The following is a 20,658-nucleotide window of genomic DNA, read 5'->3' as shown; positions in this document are numbered from 1 at the left end:
AGTGCTCTGGGAAACTGGGAGGAGAGATTGTATGGAGTTGGGGAGGTATCTAGCCATAATAATGTTCTTTTCTCTGAGAGTCAAGGACATTCAGCCCTGCACTTGGAGTGGTGTGACTGGGAGGCATCTCCAGTTGGAATGGTGCATTGATTGGACCATGTGATGGACATGGGGGTGCAGGAGAAGGGACTTGGACTTTCTTTTGGGTGGGGAAAAGCTGGAAGCTTTCAGATTCAGGTTTTCCCAGATGTGCCAATATGACATCTCTAATAAAATGGAACTTTGAGGAACTTCTAGCCTCGGAGTTTTCTTTCATTGGGGGTGTTACTTGGAATCCTGACAGCTAGAAAGCTTTAGAGGGGCTGAACACTGTGTATGGAAGAGAATGCATCTCCTGTGATGCAAAAAAGGGGCTCAGATTTTCAGGATTCAAGCCCCTTTTCTGCAGCTCAATGGAGGGGTCCGAGTAGTTCTTTTGGCAAGTGGCAGTGGCTTGCAACCTTCTCTGCCAGTTTCCTCACTGATTTTCTAGTGAAGCTTGAAAATGGTAATTACATGGAGCACTTGACAACCAGTCATAAGTGAAAACAGGTTGTCAAACACCAAAAATGTGGCCGTGTAATTGTGAAGTGGCTGATATGACATTTTAAGATGGCCAGAAATGTCTACAGGCCATAAAGCACCCTCTCTTGAGACTGTTGTAATTCTGAACAGTCATTAAATACAAAACTAGGACTACCTGTATCGCAGTCAGCCTCCCAATAATTCAGAAGAATGCATTACTAGTAGAACCCACACAATATATCTGTAACTATTTCTGAATTGTCTTTTCAAAATAAGGCTAATAACTTTTGTAAAAAGTCTACCGTGAATATTTGTTTTATGGTTTCCAGAGGAATCATTTTGTCCGCATTATACTTTTATTCATAGGGATCAAGGAATTCTGCCTTCTCCTCATAAGAGCGGGCAGCATTTCGAAAGTAAACCATGTCAATGCCAAACCATCCTGACAAAGATGCAGCTATGGTCATCACAGATGTCCTAGGAAGAGTGACAGAAGAGAAAGAAAGCCAACAGCTAAACTGCTAGACTGGAACTGTGTCAAGCCATTCACCTGGTCCATAAGACTTCAGCATTTTATAGAAGGTTGAAAAAGAATACAAACCTGGCAGGATCGATTGATCCATGGCTGAGTGGAGGAAACAGGACAAAGAACTATAAAGATGTGTTTGAATCCCTTTCTGTCAAACTGAAGCACAAGGAAAGAAAGTTGTGACTGCCTCCTTTCTCTAACCAAGGAAAAAATGTGGTAAAGTTTTCTCCTGCCTCCCATTAAAATCAATGTTTGTGCAATACTATGAAGTCATGCTTAAATGTTCTTTCATTAAATTTCTAATTTGCAAAAAATGTCACCATATAATTTTTTTTGGGGGGTGTTACTTTCACATAACTTCCACTTGTAGTCTATGCACATATACCAATCACAAGTTGACCATCTCAGTGGAACTGAGGCCTAAACACATCAATAAGAAGATGAAGAGAGGAAAGAATACTATTGGAACACAAATATCTCTCATTGATTGATATCTGAACCATGTTATTATGGGAACTGTGTAAACTCTGTTATTATACAGAAAACAAACAAATTAATACTTAGACTCAGAAAACTCAAAACTTTGGAAAGACTTGAGACAAACCCAATTCTGTCAACATAAGCAACTATGTCAAAAGTACCCCTTTAAAAACAAATCTATCTCACAAAATCTGATCCAGTGAAAACAGTGATTCAATACATTTCATACCAAGTAATCTGCCACAATCAAAAGTCTTCACAGACATTTTAATGCTATTAAATCCAAATCAGATCAATGTATATATTTATTTCTCTATCTAATATATCTCCATACTACAATAACTTATCAAGCAAACGGGGGTGTACTAACTGCAGTTTGCCAAAATTCCTGAAAGGTATTTTCCTCTAATTTAACTGTATGCACTTGGCTAGCCTGATAGGGGAACAAGAACAAACAAAATCCTTCTACTAGTGGAATCTGAAATAACAACTGTGAAGATATGGGAATCTGTCATCATGCCTACAATGCTTGTAGGACAAATCAGTTCCTGCATGAAACAACCTGGCATACATTTGTAGCATGTGCAAGCTTGTAGAAGTTACTGAAAAAGTCAAAGGAATGGTCACACTTCAGCTAATGAGAGGATTTATCAGATCAAAGAAAGAAGAAAACAACTCTATGATACCCAAGCAAATGATTAAAAATAAAAACCAAAATTGAGATACAAAAGGTATTTTGCACCATTGGAGTTCCTATTGTTGCAATACTTTACTATCAGCATATATTTGAAAAAGGTTCAAATTAGTAATGATTTTAATTTCCACATCATATTTTGGAAGACATCCTGCAATGTGTTTCTTTCAGGAAAGTTGCTGATAACTTTATCTTTCTTAAAATGGAAGAAGGCACAAGAGGTTTTTCTACCCTTCAGTTCTTACCATTAGGAAAGTACCAGGAGGAAAAATATTGGAGAAAGATATCATGTAATGCTTAGTTTTTGAATGAAATCTTCTTCATTCAGATTTCAAGCAAAACTGAATGTAAACAGGTATCTTGGATATTAAGAAAGTGAATTTCAAGAATAAGTAGGCAGAAATTAATGAGGAAAGGAGCTGAATATGGCAAAATGCTTCAAGTAATGAAGAAAAGTTAGCACTTGGGGACTTCCTGCCTGGCTCCGCAGCTTTGAAGACGCTCTTTTTTGAGCGCCCGTTCTCTGGTTCCGTAAAAGCCCCAGAACAGCCGAAAAACTGCTGTCTGGAGGCTTGGAACCCTCTCCCCGGGCAAAGGGGAGAGACAAGAGTCGACAGGCGGGGGTAGAGCCCCCCCAAGTGCGCTAGGAGAAATCCTGGGGCGCAAAGGGTGTGGGCTCCCTATTGAAGCCTGTCAAGCCACTCCAGATCAGAAACGACTCCGCTGAAGCGGAGCTAGAAGCTGCGACCAGAATCTGCAGAAAATCAACAGGGGGGATTTTTAACATCTTTACTTCGATCGCAGACGGAGCAAATCAGGAGAAAACAAAAGGCAATTTGTAAGTAACACTTTAACTCCGCTTTAATATGCAGAAAATGGCGCCTGAGGGCGGGAGGAAGAAACTACCAGGGAAGTGCTCGTTAAGGCTTGTTAACACTTTACAGCTACTGGATTACACCCTAAGAGAAAGAGAAAGTTTTAAATGGAAGCGGCCAGGAAAAGAATTTGGTATCGAGGAAAAGAATTTGGTTCTGATTTTAACTAAAATCTGGTCTTTATACTGTGTGGGAAAAAGTTGAATTGTTGTCCTGATAGCTGGATAAATACAAAGTAGCTGAAATATGGCTGACAACAGGGCTGGTGAATCAGCAAATTCCCAAGCCGTGACTGTCCAGGCTTTTCAAGAACTTTTAGACTTTTTTACCTCAGCCCTGCTGAATACAATCGAAAGGGCTTTTTCAAAAAATAGCTTGGGAAATTATAAGCTGGAAATTATTCAGAAGAATTTGTTTTTGGAAGATCAGGAAATGGACAGGATTAAGAGATTGGCTGGTACAGCTGAAACAAAGGTTTTGGTGGACATTTCCATTCCAATGACAGAAAAGCAACAAATGGTTTCTTTATTGCAAGCTGACAATCTTTATGGCAACAAATTTTGGCTATATGGACAAAGAAATGGATTGAATGACTATACAAACCAGAAGAGACGAGATGAGGATTTTAAGTTAGAAAATCTGACTTCAAGAAGAGAGCGAGTATTTCAGAAACATCAACCTCAAATCACTATTTTAAAAGTTTCCAAAATAAAACTGGGGGGATTGTTGAAAGAATTTATAAAAAAAAAGGATTGGAAAAAATACAAAAGAAAAGAACAGAAGATTAAGAAAGATACTCTCCTGTGGATTTTGAAATTGGCAACGGGCAAATATGTGTTTTAATGGTATTAAAAGATTTTTAAAATGTTTAACATAAGGTTATATTATTCTACAAGATATATGAGATAAATTGTATAAGCTTTTAGGATGTCTAACCCTTTGAAGCGAAGAGGATTAATGTTAAACTCAGAATTTTATTGTAAACTGATAATTAGTTTTGGATAGTTAAGGGTTGTTCTTTTAAAAAGTTAGAGGTATTAAGACGGTTAATTGAAAAATTGAAAGATACCCTCCTATAGATTCCGAAATTTATATTTGGTAAATAAGTGTTTTAAAGGTATTAAGAGATTTTTAAAATGTTTAACATTAGACTATATTATTTTAAAAGATATATGAGATAAAATGTGCAAGATTTTAAGATGAAATTTTTTTTTCTGGTATAGAAATGGAATTTATTCATGATTTTTATTGTTTGTAAGACTGCTAAAGTATTGGATTATGTATTAAGAAAAAGGGTTTTTTTTCTTTTTTTTCTATATAAGTAGGAAGAATGAATTTAATTTAATTGGTATTGAGAATTTATAAAAGGGAGGTTGTTGAATTGGAGCAAAGGGAGTTAAAGAACATGTGGAGCTTTGAACTTTATAATTTGTTAGTTTATTTTAGCATATGTTTGTTAGATGCTATACCCTGTTTTTGCTCTGGGAAGTCAGGGGTGGGGTGGGGAGGGGGGATAAGGGAGGGGGGGAAAGTGATGAATAGAGAAATGTTTTAGCAGAAGAAAGTGTATTCTAGAATATAGGAGTTGCTCAGATACTAAAGGAGGAAAATATTTCACAGCAAAGAAGTTAGAAAGGAGAGAGGAGGAGGGGGTAGGAAGAGGAGAGGGAGGGAGAGGAATGGAAGAAAGGAGAGGAGGAAGGGAAGGGAAGGGGACAGGAGTAGGAGTGAAGGCGAGAAGGGGGAAAAGAAGAGAGAAGTGGGGGAAAGGGAAAGGAAGTAGGATGAGGTGGGAGAAGAGGTAGGAGAGAAGAGGAGGGAGGGACGGGAAAGAAAGGAGGAGGAGAAGAAGGTTTGTTGTGGAATGAGGGAAGAAGGAGAAGAGCAACTCCGAATATAGTTAAAATGTTTTATTTTAATGCTTTCTTTAAGGGAAACATGTATATGGAGGATTTCTTATGTATAAGAAAATGTATTTATGTGGGGAAGGGGAAGGGTGGGGGGGAGAAAATTGTATTTCTTATAAAACTTTTTAATAAAAAAAATAAAAAAAAAGAAAAGTTAGCACTTTAACTTTATTTTTGTTCACTTCTATCCATTTCACCAGGAAAAGAGAAAGGTGCAATAGTAGGATTGACATATGACCACTGACTATCTCTTGACTCTGAATGAATTTAAATCTCCTATCATCAAATCAAGAAAAAGAGACTTAAGAGAGCTAATGAGGACAGACTGGAGGAACCAGGAATGTTTAGCCTTGAGAAGAGAAGGCCGAGGAGGGACATGACAGTGCTCTTCAAATACTTGGGTACTACCAAAATTCTGCTCCACAGTACAGGATGCAAAATTATGGATTTAAGTTCCAAGAAGGCAGATTCCAATTAAATGCTAGAAAACAATTCTAACAGCAAAAGTAGTTCAATAGCAGAACCATTCTATCTTAATGAAGCCATGTATTGGGGATGCTATGATTTGAGCAGAGCATCAATGAACAGAAGCTAGACTCAGTGGCCTACATAGCCCCTTCCAACTTAATAATTCCAAATCTTTCCTTAGCAGAGCATGAAACAAAATGGGAAGGTCAATGGAAGAAAGTATATATGAAGACGATATGTGAAGACTGCTTTCATTTAAAAGGTGATAGTATCCACAAAGTACTCAAAGCAATGTGTTTGCAATATATAGTCCATACTGACTTACCAATATCAATCTGTTCAACAGCTTCTTGTATAGTGACATTTGGGGAGGCCACCGTTTTGACAAATGGGTAGAGATTGCAAACTACAATTCTAGAAAAAGAAGCATGGAGTAACTTTAAATTAAATTCAAAAGTGTATCATTTGCATGACACTCTGCCAACACAACATTTTTTTATCATGTTTCAATGTAATATAACTGTTATTTTATCCCTGCTTTGGCCAATGAAGTGTCTTATGCTAGTTAGACTTTCCTGAATCATCACATAAGAATTATTTTAAGACAGTTCAAGACATTGGTGCTCTGGTGATCTTCCTATAGTTTATATCAAGTATGGCTAAAGGAAAAGCACTACAATAAAGTAAGATAAGAGCACACTTCTGTGATCCTACATCATACCAGACTGCCTCCATTATATGCTGCTTCTAGAATGTTTGTGAACTAAGGAAAATAAATATAGAGGGAATAGTCTCAGTAATGATAATTTCTCAGATACAGTGCACTTCCAAATAGGATCCTATTCATCCACCAGCATTAAGGGGATTAATCCTATTGAAAAGCCTTTTGAACCTTTTGGCTGCAAATGAATTTGACTTTGAATACTGAAAAACGTTTTTCAAAATATTGAAAGGTTAGAAAAGTCATACTCTAACTTTTACTTTCACCATGACTGCCTTGAGTTATAAATAGCCAAACTCCTGGTCTTCTGGAAGGGCCTGAAAGCTAGGCTCAGCGTACTATGTTACGGTAGCTAACAAGATAAAGAAAATCCCTGGCCTGAGACTACCCATCATCTTGGTTATTTAGTTTTTCTATTTAACTCTCCTAATTTTAATTGCATTCTTTACCTTTTTTACTTTTCATTATACTGAAAACCAGCCAGAGTTTCTGTATTAGTAGATGGGTACATAAACATTTAATAAATAAAACCAAAGATTTTATTTGCATATCTTTCTTGGAATACTTGTGACTCCAACACTGAATCCACCAAGTATAATTTGTTCTTTTAATATTTGATTAAAGAAAGGGGTAAAAGTTATGTAGTGGCAGACTAAAATCTCAGCATCAAAGATTGGCCCTGACACTTTGTCCTCTTACGTCTGAAGTTGATTTACATGTTGAAATTCAAATAAAGCTAGGTAAATCTCAAAAGGGTATATTTGCCAATGCTTTAAAGTAAATGATGAGAAGTCAAGATTTGACAATCTCTTGCACAATTACAAATCCCTCCGTACTTTTACAAAAAAACCCATCAATTCTGAAAATGTACATTCACAAAGGGAGAAGAGAGGTACTTTATAATGAAAAACCTTTAATCTCTATGCAAGATAACTTCCATCAATTGATATCAAAGGTTGACTTCATAATTATTTATTAACCCCCAACTACCCTTTTTACCTTACAAGGCTGAAATCCAATTTTTCCATGTCAGCTTTATCTTGTGGAATATCACGAGCCAGGATGCCTAGTTTTTGTGTGAGGAAAAGAAAAAGAGGCTCAGAAAATGTAACAGTCCAATCCCTTCAAGTCCTTGCTAAAGATGGCCAAAGGGGAATAGCAGTAGAACCTATACTAAGAAAATAATATAAAACAGTTGGTGTATGAAAAAAAAAAGAGTACCATCACATTCTCTTATAAAGATTTTACTCTTGAAGGCAAGCTAGCTTTTAACCCTAGCCATCCCAATAATTGCTTGAAACACACCAAGAATGTATATTAAAATGTTACCTGAGAAACAATGCAATGCACACTATTTTAAGTCATTCTATAGATTATTCTTCAGCCTTTGATGTGTGAAGCAAGGTATCAGAGATGCCTTTTCCTGTCAGGCATATCTATCGTGCTGAAAAATGCTTTCATACGGAATAATCCTTTATGACAACTTTCCAGCTTCCAGTCTGAATGGATGCAGCTGCGACACAAATTAGCTGTCTGAATAACAGCAGTTTTAATCAACCTTCTTCAGTTGGCTATTCTTGAAATGCATTTTATAAAATTACATTTTATGTAAGAGAATCTGTTTTTTATTATTATCTGTTCAAGGACCATAATAAAGTGTTAATTCATTCCCAACAGAGTAACATACCTGCATGTACTGCAGGATGAAGAGTTTTCACACGTCCTCCAAGCATTTCTGGAAAGCCAGTAAGATCAGAAACATCTCTGTTCCAAAAGGGAAGGAGGCAAAAGCATTATGTAGCACCTACAGCATTCATATAACACAAGGGTTAGCATCTAGGTTCCAATTTTGCTGCCTCTAGATTGTTTTCTTATTTACAAGATTACCGTATTTTTCGGAGTATAAGATGCATTTTCCCCCCCTAAAAGAGGGTGAAAATTTGGGTGCGTCTTATACACTGAATGTAGTCCTGCCCACTGCCGGCCTCCACCCTTCGGAGGCTGTCAGCCTCCACGTGTCGCATTTTCTGGTGGTTCCAGGCAGCGGGGATTCTCACTTCCACTCGGATTTTGATAACGAGCAGCACAGGTCTTTTTATCCATTTCAAACAAACCCTATCACCCTACACACATTTAACTGGAGTGGGTGGGGTGGGGTATGATTTTCATGGGAGCAGAAGAGAGACTTAGCACCGAAGGCTCCACTCCCGAGATGCCTATCGTCCTACCTATAGCAGTAGACGTTGAAAATCTGACTTTCTCGCAGCAAGGCCTGATAGAGATGCAGCACTTCAGTCCTCCTGGACACTGCCATCTCGTAAACACAGAGCCGGGCTTCCCGGGAAGCCCCCTGTGCCTTTGCTGCCTCGGTTGGAGCCTAATTCTAGAAGCGGCCCAGGGAAGCGCAGAGGTCGGGACTCGGTTGGCGAAGCGGGCGCTGCGCAGGAGGCGCAAGGCAAGGCGCTGCCACCCGAAAACACTGTTGCTGTGATCTCTGCCGCCTGGAACTGCCTAAAAATGCAATGCTCTTTTTTTGCCTCCGCATGCCCCAATTTTGGAATTGGGGAGGAAAGTGTTTTCGGGCGGCATTGCTGGCTGGAACCGCCCATCGCCTGAAACGCAATGCTTTTTTTTGGCCTCCGCACGCCCTGTTTTTGGAATTGGGGAGGAAAGTGTTTTTGGGCGGCAGTGCAGAGAGCGTAAGGCAAAGCGCTGCCACCCGAAAATACTTTCCTCCCCGATTCCAAAAACAGGCAGAGGCAAAAAAAGAGCATCGCGTTTTCAGGCGGTTCCTGGCAGCGGAGATTGTGGCAACAGTGTTTTTGGATGGCAGTGCCTTGCCTTACACCTCCTGAAAACATGATGCTTTTTTTCCTCCCGGATTCCAAAATCGGGGTGTGCAAAGGGGAAAAAAGAGCATCGCATTACAGGCGGCAGGCGGTTCCGGCCAGTGCTACCTCCCGAAAACTCTTTCCTCTCCGATTCCAAAAGTGGGGCTTGCGGAGGCAAAAAAAGAGCATTACATTTTCATGAGGTTCCTGGTAGTGGAAATCATGGCAACAGTGTTTTCGGGTGGCAGCGCCTTGCCTTACGCCCCCCTGCGCAGTGCCTGTTTTGCCAACTGAGTCCCGAGCTCCGCGCTTCCCCAGGCCGCTTCTGGAATCAGGCTCCGGCTGAGGCAGCAAAGGCATGTTTATGAGATGGCAGTGACCAGGAGGACTGAAGTGCTGCGTCTCTATCAGGCCTTGCTATGAGAAAGCTAGGCTTTCAATGCCTATGGCTATAGGTAGGAAGACAGGGGTGTCTCGGGAGTGGAGCCTTCCGTGCCAAGTCCCTCTCTGCCCCGTGAAAATCATCCCCCCCACCCCATCCCCCCCCACTCCAGTTAAATGCACGTAGGGTGATAGGGTTTGTTTTAAATGGATAAAAAGATCTGTGGTACTCGTTATCAAAATCCGAGTGAAGTGAGGACGCCGCTGATACTAATGCTGGTAGGCAGAGGCAGATTTTTATTTCTTGTTTTCCTCCCCAAAAATTAAGGTGCATCGTATAGTCCAAAAAATACGGTAAATTGTGCATCAAAAGCAAAGTGTCTACTCTAGGGAATAAAGAATGGTGGATACCATTTACTTGTGTCAACTTATTTCATGTCAAATTGGGATTCTTGTGAGAAAGTGGAGGGGTCAATACTTTTGGCCATGTTGGTACCACCTATAGGACATTTTGTACCAGTTTTCCTTCAGATTGTAGCTTGGTGTAATTTTTATTGATTTGCTCCATAGGTTGTTCCACTGGTTTTTTTCTTTGAAATTTTGCATCTATTTTATCAATTTTTATTTGTTGCCTCCATGTTGTATTTAAATAACTATTTGTAAATGCAGCCTAATAAATTATTTTAATTATGTATTAATATTTCAAATTTTGCCATTTTTCTTAGGGTTTCTCCTCCTTCTCCAAGATTTCCTAAGATTTTTTAGCCATTTGGAAATACCTTAACCATGATACAGTAGATTCCTTTCTTTACTAAGCAATAATTGATGTATCTTTTGTCTATTTCATGGGTCTAGATATAGCATATTGGCATATGTAATCAGATTTTTTTTACTATAATGTTCTTAACTAACAAAAATTGATGAAATATTCATATTCATATTCTCCCCCAGGAAAGAAACATGCAGGCACCTGACTTTGCCAAATGTACAAGCAACAAGACGTAAAGTAGCTCAGATTTTCCCAAAGAGAAAAAAGGCATGTGTTGGTGATGAGAGATTTAAAGGACAGAGACAATAATCTGTAGACTAGACAAATTCTTAAGGGAAATGTGTTGTCTTCCAAGTGCAAAGATTAAAGATGTGATGGAGAGGCTCGCCAAAATAATTCAGCCCTTTCTCCCATTTCATATTGGGACAAATAATACTAATAAGACCCTGGAAGCAATTTCAATGGACTATGAGCAACCAAGCAGGGTAGCCAAACAATTAGGAGCCCACAGGTGGTCATCTCATCTATACTTCAAACTGAAGGTCAATATACCTCCGAGTCTCTTCCAGCATTATGATTCTATTTATTTATTGTTTAGTGTATGGAATTTACAGGTCATTCAATCACAGATATACAAATTATATAACACTAACATACAGTATTTGGGGGTGGGGGACTAATATAAATCCTACCCCAAAAATAAGTCTGGGGGGATAGCATGGCTAGCACAAGAGGTGGCGAACATGCGGAGGCCGACCATGACCAGCAGCAGCCACAGCCTGCTGGCTCTTTGGCAGAGAGAAGTCAGAGCCTGGAGGCAGAAGCAGGGGGGAGACAGGTAATCCATATTTGCTGCGTGGCTGCCTGGCTCACTGGAGGCTCGTGCAGCAGAACTGGCAACAGGCGGAGGCACAGGGGGTGGAGGTAAACAATCCTGACACCCCATGCAGGTGTCTGCCCCAGTGCAGCTGTAGACAAGCCGAGAGACAGAGGGACAGAGTGGGCGGTGCATTGGGATCACCTGCCCACCTGCCCCCCACCCACCCCCGCATGCCTCTGCCTGCCTCAAGCACACACTTTTTGCCCAGAGGGAGACTGGAAGCTTTGCCTGCTTGCAAATGGGGTGCTTTGAAACAGAGCTAATCGCTCTGTTTCAAAGCGACCCAATTGCAAGCAGATGAAGCTTCCAGTCTCCATTATTTCTCCATCTGGGCAAAAAGTGTGTCTGCCTTGGGAAGCCCTGTAAGCCGTTGCAGCCGTGGGCAAGCAGATGATGGGAGGGAGCAACCAGCCGGCTGCAAAATAAGACATTCCCCCCCCCAAAATAAGACCTAATGGGTCTTATCAAACCCTCCCCAAAAAAGACCCAGTCTTATTTTTGGGGAAACATGGTGTGTGTGTGTGTATGTATATGTATGCGTAGATGTATATGTATGTATGTATCTTCTGTCAACTTAGCAGTTCGAAAGCATGTACAAAATGCAAGTAGAAAAATAGGGACCACCTTTGGTGGGAAGGTTACAGTGTTCCGTGCACCTTTGGAGTTTAGTCATGCCAGCCACATGACCACGGACATGTCTTCGGATAGTGCTAACATTTCGGCTTTGAAACAGAGATGAGCACCGTCCCCTAGAGTCGGGAACGACTAGCACATATGTGCGAGGGGAACCTTTACCTTTACTTATATGTATGTATGTATATATCATATACCGTTTCCCCAAAAATAAGACCTATCCCTAAAATAAGTCCTATCGTGATTTTTTTACGCATGCATCTAATATAAGCCCTACCTCCAAACTAAGCCCTACTTAAAAGCTTGCGCAGCCAGCCAGCCACCCATTCTGTCTGGTTTCTCATGGTGCTGCGGCCATGAGCTGAGGCGAGTTACTCAGGGCCCCCACAGCCAGACCATCCATACATCAATATGTGCCTCATGGTGGCAGCACCAGCACTCATGTGCAGCAGGAGCCCACATGCCACCAGCCCACTTCTTCTGATTGCTTGCGGCTGCAACGGAGCAGGAGTGGTGTGCCGGTGCAACGAGTCGAGGCAGGGGTCAGAGCATGGATGGCCTAGGTGCGGGGGCCCTGAGGTAAGCCAGTGTGGGGTGCGTGGAGAAGCTCCACCCCGCCTCACGGCCATGACACCAGCTAGATGCAGTGAGGAATTCCTATTTGGCTTTTCAAGTGAAAGACAAAAGTTAAGAGAGAATTATTTATTCTAAGCTAGCCTTATAATTCAATGGGTAAGAATTTGAATGCAAGTAGTAAAGTCCAGTCTTATAGAAATTGGCTTGGATATAGAAATACGTACCTTTTAAGAAATAATTAATGGTACAATGTCTGATCTTGAAGAACTAAAGTTGCTCCTAACACATATCCCAAAGTAGATGCCATTATTGATACCTATACTTCTTTTGCACTTTCCAGAACATCGTAATTTTCCTTTTTTTTTTCTTTTCTGATATATTTGCCACTTTTTAAACTGGTATATACATTACATAATATTACTAGGGCATAGAATTAAAGCCTTGAATTGTGTAGCAAACCCCAAATTTGAAGGAAACAAGTACTCATGGGAGATATATAATACTTACTCTTAGAGTAATATTTAATACAGGTAGTCCTCAACGTACAACCACAATTGAGTCCAAAATTTCTGTTGTTAAGTGAAACATTTGTTAAGTGAGTTTTGCTCCATTTTACCACATTTCCTGCCACAGTTGTTAAGTGAATCACTGCAATTGATAAGTTAGTAACCTGGTTGTTAAATGAACTTGGCTCCCCCATTGACTTTGCTTGTGAGGTCGCAAAAGGTGACCTGGGGACACAGCAATAGTCATAAATATGAATCTGTTGCCAAGTATCTGAATTTTGATCACATAAAAATGAGGATGCTACAACGGTCATAACTGAAAAACGTTCATAAATCACATTTTTCAGTGCCACTGTAACTTGGAATGGTCATTCAATGAACTGAGGACTACCTTACAATAAAATGTTGATTTAATGGACCACTTTGGAGAGAAAGGGTATCTCTTTATGTCACTGATGTAATTTTTAGCACATGTAATAGATACTGTTATCTGCATCAATTTACCTCATTTATGTACAGGTAGTCCTATTTAATATAACCATTTATTTAGTAACTGTTCAAAGTTACAATGGTGCTGAAAAAAGAGATTTATGACTGTTTCACAGTACGACCACTGCAGCATTCCAGGGTCATGCAATCAAAATTCTGACACTTGGCAACTGGCATGCATTTATGTTGGTTGCATGTCCCAGGATCATGTGATCACCTTTTGCAACCTTCTGACAAGCATACTCAATGGGGAAGCCATTCACTTAACAACCATATTGCTAACCTACTGCATTTTTGAAGTATAATTTGTCTTTGCATAGGATCACAGGAAAGTACAGTATACTGTAACTGTCATGGGACTTGAAAAATACTGAAAATTCCTGTCAGATTCGTCTTCTGAATCCCTAGTTCATAAACATATGCAGTAGCCAACAACTTCTTTCCGTCTCCCTAGACTGCCAACAACTATAAGTCTTTCTGTCCTCTTGCTAGACGCAGCTGCTTCTCTTTATTTTTCAGGGGTCAATCATCCTACCTCTTGTTCAACAGAATCCCTTTTCTGCCCCTGAAAATTCAGAACCCACTTCTTTTGCAAACCTCTACAAGCAATTTCTGAATTCCAGTGGTACAAAGTATCTTTTTTACCACTTCCTTCTGGTTCTCTCTCATCCATTGTTTTTGCATCCTTTGATTTTCTTCTTAACAGAGGATCTCCATTCTTTAACTTGATCACATCAGTTTAAGTATGGCCACTCATGGCTTCCATTTTTTTTGGACTTTTTGTACAAGCACTACTGTGAGCTTGGATTTGCTGCTAATATATGCTGAACTGTTTTCAGACAGGAAATACAAACATTATATGTCATAACCAAGTACTATGTCCTGGTTTATTGGTTTATTTTAATCAATTTATTTTTTATTGGTTGTAAGGGCATCTGTAAGACAAACAAAATCTCTAAGCTGTGGGGCAATATCAGAGCTTTCCTTGCAGACTGCAACTGACCACCGGGTTAAAATAAATGAAGACATACTTTGATGTGAGCTGATATTGGATTGCTCACAGCTTTCTTATTTAATATGAACAGCCAGGTTTGATGGCATTCTAAGAACTTTTAGCACATGGAAGCTACAATAATCCATATAGTATTTCAATTAATAGCTAGTTTTTGCTTTAGTTGGGTCTTAGAAGCAGTTACAGCTGATATAAGCATTCCTAAACACAGTTGTCACAGTAAGATAATACTCAATATCATCAACATACTGCTGGTATCTTGCTCAAGTCCTGTAATGACTGTATCCAAGACTTTATTAGTTTTCCAATAAGGGTCAGCCATTAAGATGACTCCAGTCAATTCCAACCCATTATTAATCTAAAACATGAAATAAATCTAGATTTTAAAATATTGCTGAAAGACATCAGTGAGGATACCATTATTTATTTTCTGGATTTACGTTCTCACCTATCTCACATGATTCTAGGTAGCTCACAACAACTGATAAAAATAAGGGGAAAAAACTAAATGACATTTCCATCAGAAGACATAAGTACAAGAGGAACCTCAAACTGCATACCAGATCAGTCAGGGGCAGTGTTACAGAGAGACAGAGATGTCAACTCTTCTATCTCCAGGGGGAAAAACATCCATAACCACTTTGCTAAGGTTGAGTTTCTCTCTCTCCAGGTCCTTTCAGTCTTTCAGTCTCCAGGCAATGAGCTAGTACCTGAATAGCATAATTTGTCCAGCACTGGTAGAGATGTTTAATGGGATATATATAATGGGATACCGATGATGATCAACTCTCCCAGAGATTTCATATAGATGTTAAAGAGGAGGGGAGAGAGACATGAGCTGAGTAACCCAACATAACAGGGCCTAGGGCTGGACTTCTCTTCCACCATAACTTATTGGTTACTGTTATCAGCCACAAGGGGGGAAAAGGTAAACTATTGCAAAATAACACCTTCCACTCTCAATCCCTGGAGCTGGTCCAGCAAAATATCAAGCAATGGTATCAAAAACCACTAAAAGATCTAGGAAGGCCAGAAAAGACTAGTCACCCTCATCCTAAACTCTCCAAAGGTCAATGACCAGCATTATTAATGTTGTCTCGGTATTATGTAGCCTAGCCTGAAAAGGGTCTAGATAATCTGCTTCATCCAAGCCTTGCACAGCTGGGAACCTACCACTATTAGGACTTCATTACCTTTCAAAGTAAATATTCCACTGGATAAAAATTAAACAATTAACAATGCAAGCATTATGAGCAATTTTATCAGAACACCTTGCAAATTTTAACACAACAGAATTCTGAGTTATAGAATAACATTTCCCAGAACTGATGTCAGAAAGCTCTATTTGTGATGTAATGGAAGAAGCAAAGTGAGGCCTTGTCACCCCAGTTGTCAGGTCAAGCCTAAAGATAACACACAGTAAGATCTAATCAAGTCCAATCTTTTATTTTACCTGACATTCAAACCTGCATCCCGAAGAACTTTTGCTGTTCCTCCTGAGGCAACCAAAGTCAAACCCAAAGAAGTCAGACATTTTGCAAATTCCACCAGACCAGTTTTATCTGAGACACTAAATAAAGCTGAAAGAAAAACAAATTCTTTAATGAGAATATTGATATATAGCAAAACCCCACATTCATACAGGACCAGCTAAATTCACTACAGTTCTATTTTAAGCACTGGTAATCATCAATGAAAAAGGTGATTGTTTTTAAAATCTGATCTACCAAGTAGGTTTCAGTCATACATTGTGTTTCCTGCTACCACTACATGGAAACACTGCCACTTCTTCTCAGCATAACTCAGCAATAATCTTCTATAATTCAGCATTACAGTATCAATCATCTTTAGTGTTGCTGGCATTGTAATTCACATCAGAAAGGCACTACTGGTGGAGGGAGCTAGTCCAGAATAAATTTTGTTTATCCGAATGAACAGGACTTGTATAACAACCTTGCAGCTTTTACAAGATGTCTTTTACAAAAACATTTTCAAATTTTCTTCTGCCTTCCAACTGATGTAATGCTTGGGATAACTGAGAATAATGGGGCAGTTGCTATAGCTGTTTCTTTTGTTAATTTACTTCTACTCAAATTATTTCATATTAAATTAATTTTCCCAGTAATTCCACAAGAGAAAAATGTATTGGCCACAAATAAGAGGGCAAGGTGTACTGTAAATGTAACAGTCAGGATCAAAAATGTAAACTTAAATGTAACATGGGATTTTCAATATTATTTTATTCTCTTAGGATGATAAAAGCTAACTCTTTCCATCTTTTTTTCTTGATTTAAAGTGTGTCTACAAAAATAAGTCCGTATATTCATATTTCTATTACCTGAATCAATCCCCTTCAGGATGAAGACCTTTTCATCAAACATGGACAGAAATATAATTAGGCAGGACTGTCTGCTTTATTTCTCACTTTCATGCCATTCTAAGCAGTTATCCTAGATGCCTTTCAATAGGATAAGAGCTCCTCTATTCTTAAAAATATGGTTTTGTAGTCTGTCCTTCAATAGGATTCGAAGGATTCTATTTCATTCGAAGTTTGCAACTTTGCACCGCAGTCATGAGAATCAAATAGTGAAGATCGCATTGCACTTTACGTTTTACACTGCAAATTGTCCCTGCATATTTGCTAACTCCTCTTGAAAAAATATGCACAAAAGAAACCAGCAAACCAGGGAGAAAAGTTGCGGATTACATTCATCGGGAGCTAAAGAAGATGCAGAAAAAGGCAATCCTCTACCAATAGTTGAAAGGGATCATTCAACCCAAGAACGAAACTCTGCTCACTTCTGCTGATCTTCGTGGGCCTTAACTTGCATCTTGGACGGGGTGAGGTTAAAAATTTAACCTATCAGGACACTGATTAAAACTATGCACATTTATTTTTAACACGCAATCGCCTTGTAGTCCACGCAGATACTCTGTTTTTTAGCCTTTGTAGCTTTAGTGTAACGGTTTCCCTTCAATTTAGTCATATGGGGAAAAGAGCAAATACTGGTCACGAGGCTTGTTTCTGAATAACACGAGTAAGATCGGACAGAACTTCAGCACACAGCGTACACCACGCTGAAGAAGAGCCCTCCTGTTAAGTCAATCACCAAACCGGGCGGAGCCCTCCAGTAAGCCAAAAACCAACAGGCGGTGCTCCCTTCTACTTTCAAAGGGGGTATTTTGCTGCTGAGAAAGTAAACGAGCAAAACTTTTGCAGAGTAGTGAACCTGCAGGGTCGAGATGCCAGGCATAGCAATCGAAACTCACCCAGCTGCTGCCTCAAAGCCATGTTTGTAGACCCTCTGCAAGAAAACACTCCCAGAGAAGAACAGGCGGCAAGAAAGAAAGCCTGCTCCTCGCGGGTGGATATAAATGAGAAGGTGGTAGTCGAAGGAAGGGGGTGGGGTTACGATTGCATGCCGGGAAGGCGGAGAGAGAACTGAATCGCTGAGGCTTTGATTCAGCGCTAGAAAGAAGTTCGGGGAACTTTGGCCTTGCTGAAAGAAAGGAGCGATCCCTGAATTAGACCCGCTATATTCTAGTCAAGGGGCAGTGTAAAAACTGAATCCGTATTTACTAGTCACCTCGGACTAAATGGCTGTGATGCGGTAACAGTATCTTCTACCTCGTTTGTACCATGCAAAACTCCGTAGATCCACGCAATCTTGGTATACGATTGTTCTTTGCATTGCTTTCTTTATGCAAAGCTAATCATGTAGCTAGATTTGCATGTTTCAGCAATGTGGGTGATATCAGTGCAGTTAAGTTAGTAACCCCGGTTTGTTAAGTGAATTTGGTTTACCTATTGACTTTGCTTGTCCGGTCAAAAAGATGATCATGTGACCATGGAGATGCTGCAATGGTGTACCTTTTGCACCCAATCTCTCTCTCCTATTTGACAAAAAACCATTAATGGTATTTCATTATGGTTAGTACTGTTATAACAAACACCTCTAGATATGAAAGTGTTGCATTATTCCAGCTTACCCTAATTATGCAGGATTGCAGAAACGCTTTACAGTTACTCTCAAGTCTAGTCTAAGACTTGTTCTTGACAAATTTATGTGGATTTTGAGTTACTATGATACGGTTTTTTGAGGGGAATCTGAAAATCTGTTCTAGTCTTTCCAGGTATTGATCCAGATTAGTTGGCCCTCCAATCACCTGCACTAATTCTCTGGAATTTCTTAAATATAAAGCTTCAGCCAATCAGTTAATTACTTCAAATGTAATGTGGATGGTACCTCCATTCGTCTTGAGCTCCTTTTCCTATTTCCACCTCCTTTATGAAAATCCAGAATCCAAAATATATAGAATTACGTAATAGCAGGGTTGGAAGAGACCTTGGAGGTCATCTAACTCAACCTCAAGTTCAAGTAGGAAACCCTATATCATTCTGGACAAATGACTGTCCAATCTTTTCTTTAAAACTTCCAGTGATAGAGCACCCACTTCTGGAAGCAAGCCATTCTACTGACTAATTTTCTACTGATAAGAAATTGTTCTTTAATTCTAAGTTGGATTTCTCCAATAAGCTTCTACCCATTATTTGTTGTCCTGTCCACAAGTGCTTTGGAGAATAGGTTGGCCCCTTCTTTCCTGTCCAAACCCTCAAATATTGGAAGACTATCATACCACCTTTAATCCTTCTCTTTAATAGGCTAGGCTGGGTGTCAGCAACCCACAGCTCCAGAGCTGCATGTGGCTCTTTGACCCATCTCTTGCCACTCCCTGCTGACCCAGTCGCGCAACCTGCTCTCCACCCCGAGAAGGTGCGAGCCTCTCTGCAAAGCTGCGCAGTTGAAGTACCCCTAGCGTTTTCTCTGCTCTGCCTGCGACTGGCTGCTTTTTGCAATTCTACGTCCTTTGTAGGCAGCTCAGAACCAGCCACGGTCCCCTTTGTGTCGACTCAGGAAGGAAGGGAATGGGGAGGAGCAGCCACTGCCAGATGCAGGGAAGGAAGAGCTCTGGCTTTCCTGCGCAGCGCGGCCAGCTTCTCACCTGAGTGTGCAATGGCAGCAGTGGGAGGAGCCGTCGCCGCCGCGATCCTGGCCCAGGGGGTATCTTGGTTGTGCATGAGAGAGAGAGAGAGAGAGATGAGAGAGAGAAAAGGGGAGAGAAAGAGAGAGAGAAATGAGAAAATGATGGATGGAGAGAATGAGAGAGAGGAAACAGAAACAAATGAGAGAGAAGGAGAGGGAGAGAGAAATGAGAGAGCTGGAGGGAGAGAAAGAGAGAGGGGGAAAAGAGGGAAACTAATGAGAGAAGGAGAGAGGAAAAAAAATAGGGAGAGAGAAATGAGAGAAAGAGAAATGAGAAAATGATGGAGAGAATGAGAGAGGAAAAAGAAACATATGAGAGAGAGAAGGGGAGAGGGAGAGAGAAATGAGAGAGAGGGAAACAAATGAGAGAGAGGAGCGAAAAAGAAAGAAGAGAGGGAGAGGAAAAAGAGAAATGAGAGAGAAGACAGACAGACAGACCCATTTCCCACACAAAACACCGGGAGCCACAAAACCTGGTTAGGCATGGCTGGCGGGGGGGGGTGTCATGTGACTGGGTGGGGTGATATTGAGTTGGTCACGCCCACCCAGATTTTGTGACTCCCGGTGTTTTTTGTGGCAAACAGGTCCAAATGGCTCTTTGAGTAAGGTGACCAGACGTCCCGCTTTTGGTGGGACAGTCCCGCTTTTGAGCAATTTGTCCCGTGTCCCGCGGCGTTTTAAAAATGTCCCGATTTTTCATTCTGCCTCCTGAGTCCCGGCTGCCTCCTGAATCCCCGCTGATGGCTAGAGGGAAAAAAAACTGTTTAAACTCTTGCCGCGGGGCTTCAAAGGGCCGACCTACAGCTGATCAGTGTTAAAAAAAAAATGAGTAGACCCATCCCTGCAAAAATAGAAAAAACAGCCCCTGTTAACAGCTTCCGCTAGGTTAATTAGCTGCAAAAAGTTCCTGGAGCAGATTTTTTTCCCCCAGCAATGCTGAAAACAAAGGCGAAAGCGAAAGTAAAGCTGCAACGTGACAAAATGAGGCAGAGAGAGATTTCTTTCTTTTTCTTTTTCTTTTTCCTCACCAAAAAAGGTAGGTACAAAACTGCAAACAATGGGAAATTTTGGGCAAAAGAGTAGAGTTCAAGATTTTAAAACACAAAAGAAAAAAAGCTCTATTTAACTAGGGAATTGTAATAATTGAGATACTATTAATAATTGTATATTGTGTTGAAAGCAGAAATGGTTAAGTTGTGGTTTGGAGGAATATATGGGGGAAATTATTTGGTTTATTATTATTGGTAAATATAATTAATTGATTTGTAAGAAATTGGATTGCATGGAAATAATTGGAA

At 40.2% G+C, this 20,658-nt stretch overlaps 1 protein-coding gene across 1 annotated transcript in view; it reads right to left on the bottom strand.

Moving 5' to 3' along the window:
- ATIC (5-aminoimidazole-4-carboxamide ribonucleotide formyltransferase/IMP cyclohydrolase) overlaps positions 1–17,722 on the bottom strand; it is a 105,449-nt gene extending 87,727 nt beyond the window's left edge. Inside the window, exons 1-5 of the mRNA XM_034433479.3 lie at positions 17,586–17,722; positions 15,769–15,895; positions 7,926–8,002; positions 7,238–7,304; positions 5,843–5,931 (exon numbers count right to left, since the gene is read on the bottom strand). Of these exons, the coding sequence (XP_034289370.2) occupies positions 5,843–5,931; positions 7,238–7,304; positions 7,926–8,002; positions 15,769–15,895; positions 17,586–17,607 (382 nt within the window). The 5' untranslated portion in view covers positions 17,608–17,722. The remainder of the gene's footprint in view (positions 1–5,842; positions 5,932–7,237; positions 7,305–7,925; positions 8,003–15,768; positions 15,896–17,585) is intronic.
- Between the last annotated feature and the right edge of the window lie 2,936 nt (positions 17,723–20,658).

Source organism: Pantherophis guttatus, chromosome 1, assembly GCF_059756535.1.
Source record: "Pantherophis guttatus breed Tessera chromosome 1, ASM5975653v1, whole genome shotgun sequence".
Lineage (NCBI taxonomy): Eukaryota > Metazoa > Chordata > Lepidosauria > Squamata > Colubridae > Pantherophis > Pantherophis guttatus.
Note: the sequence above shows the minus strand (reverse complement) of the source record. Positions and strands in the feature narration are given on the sequence as shown.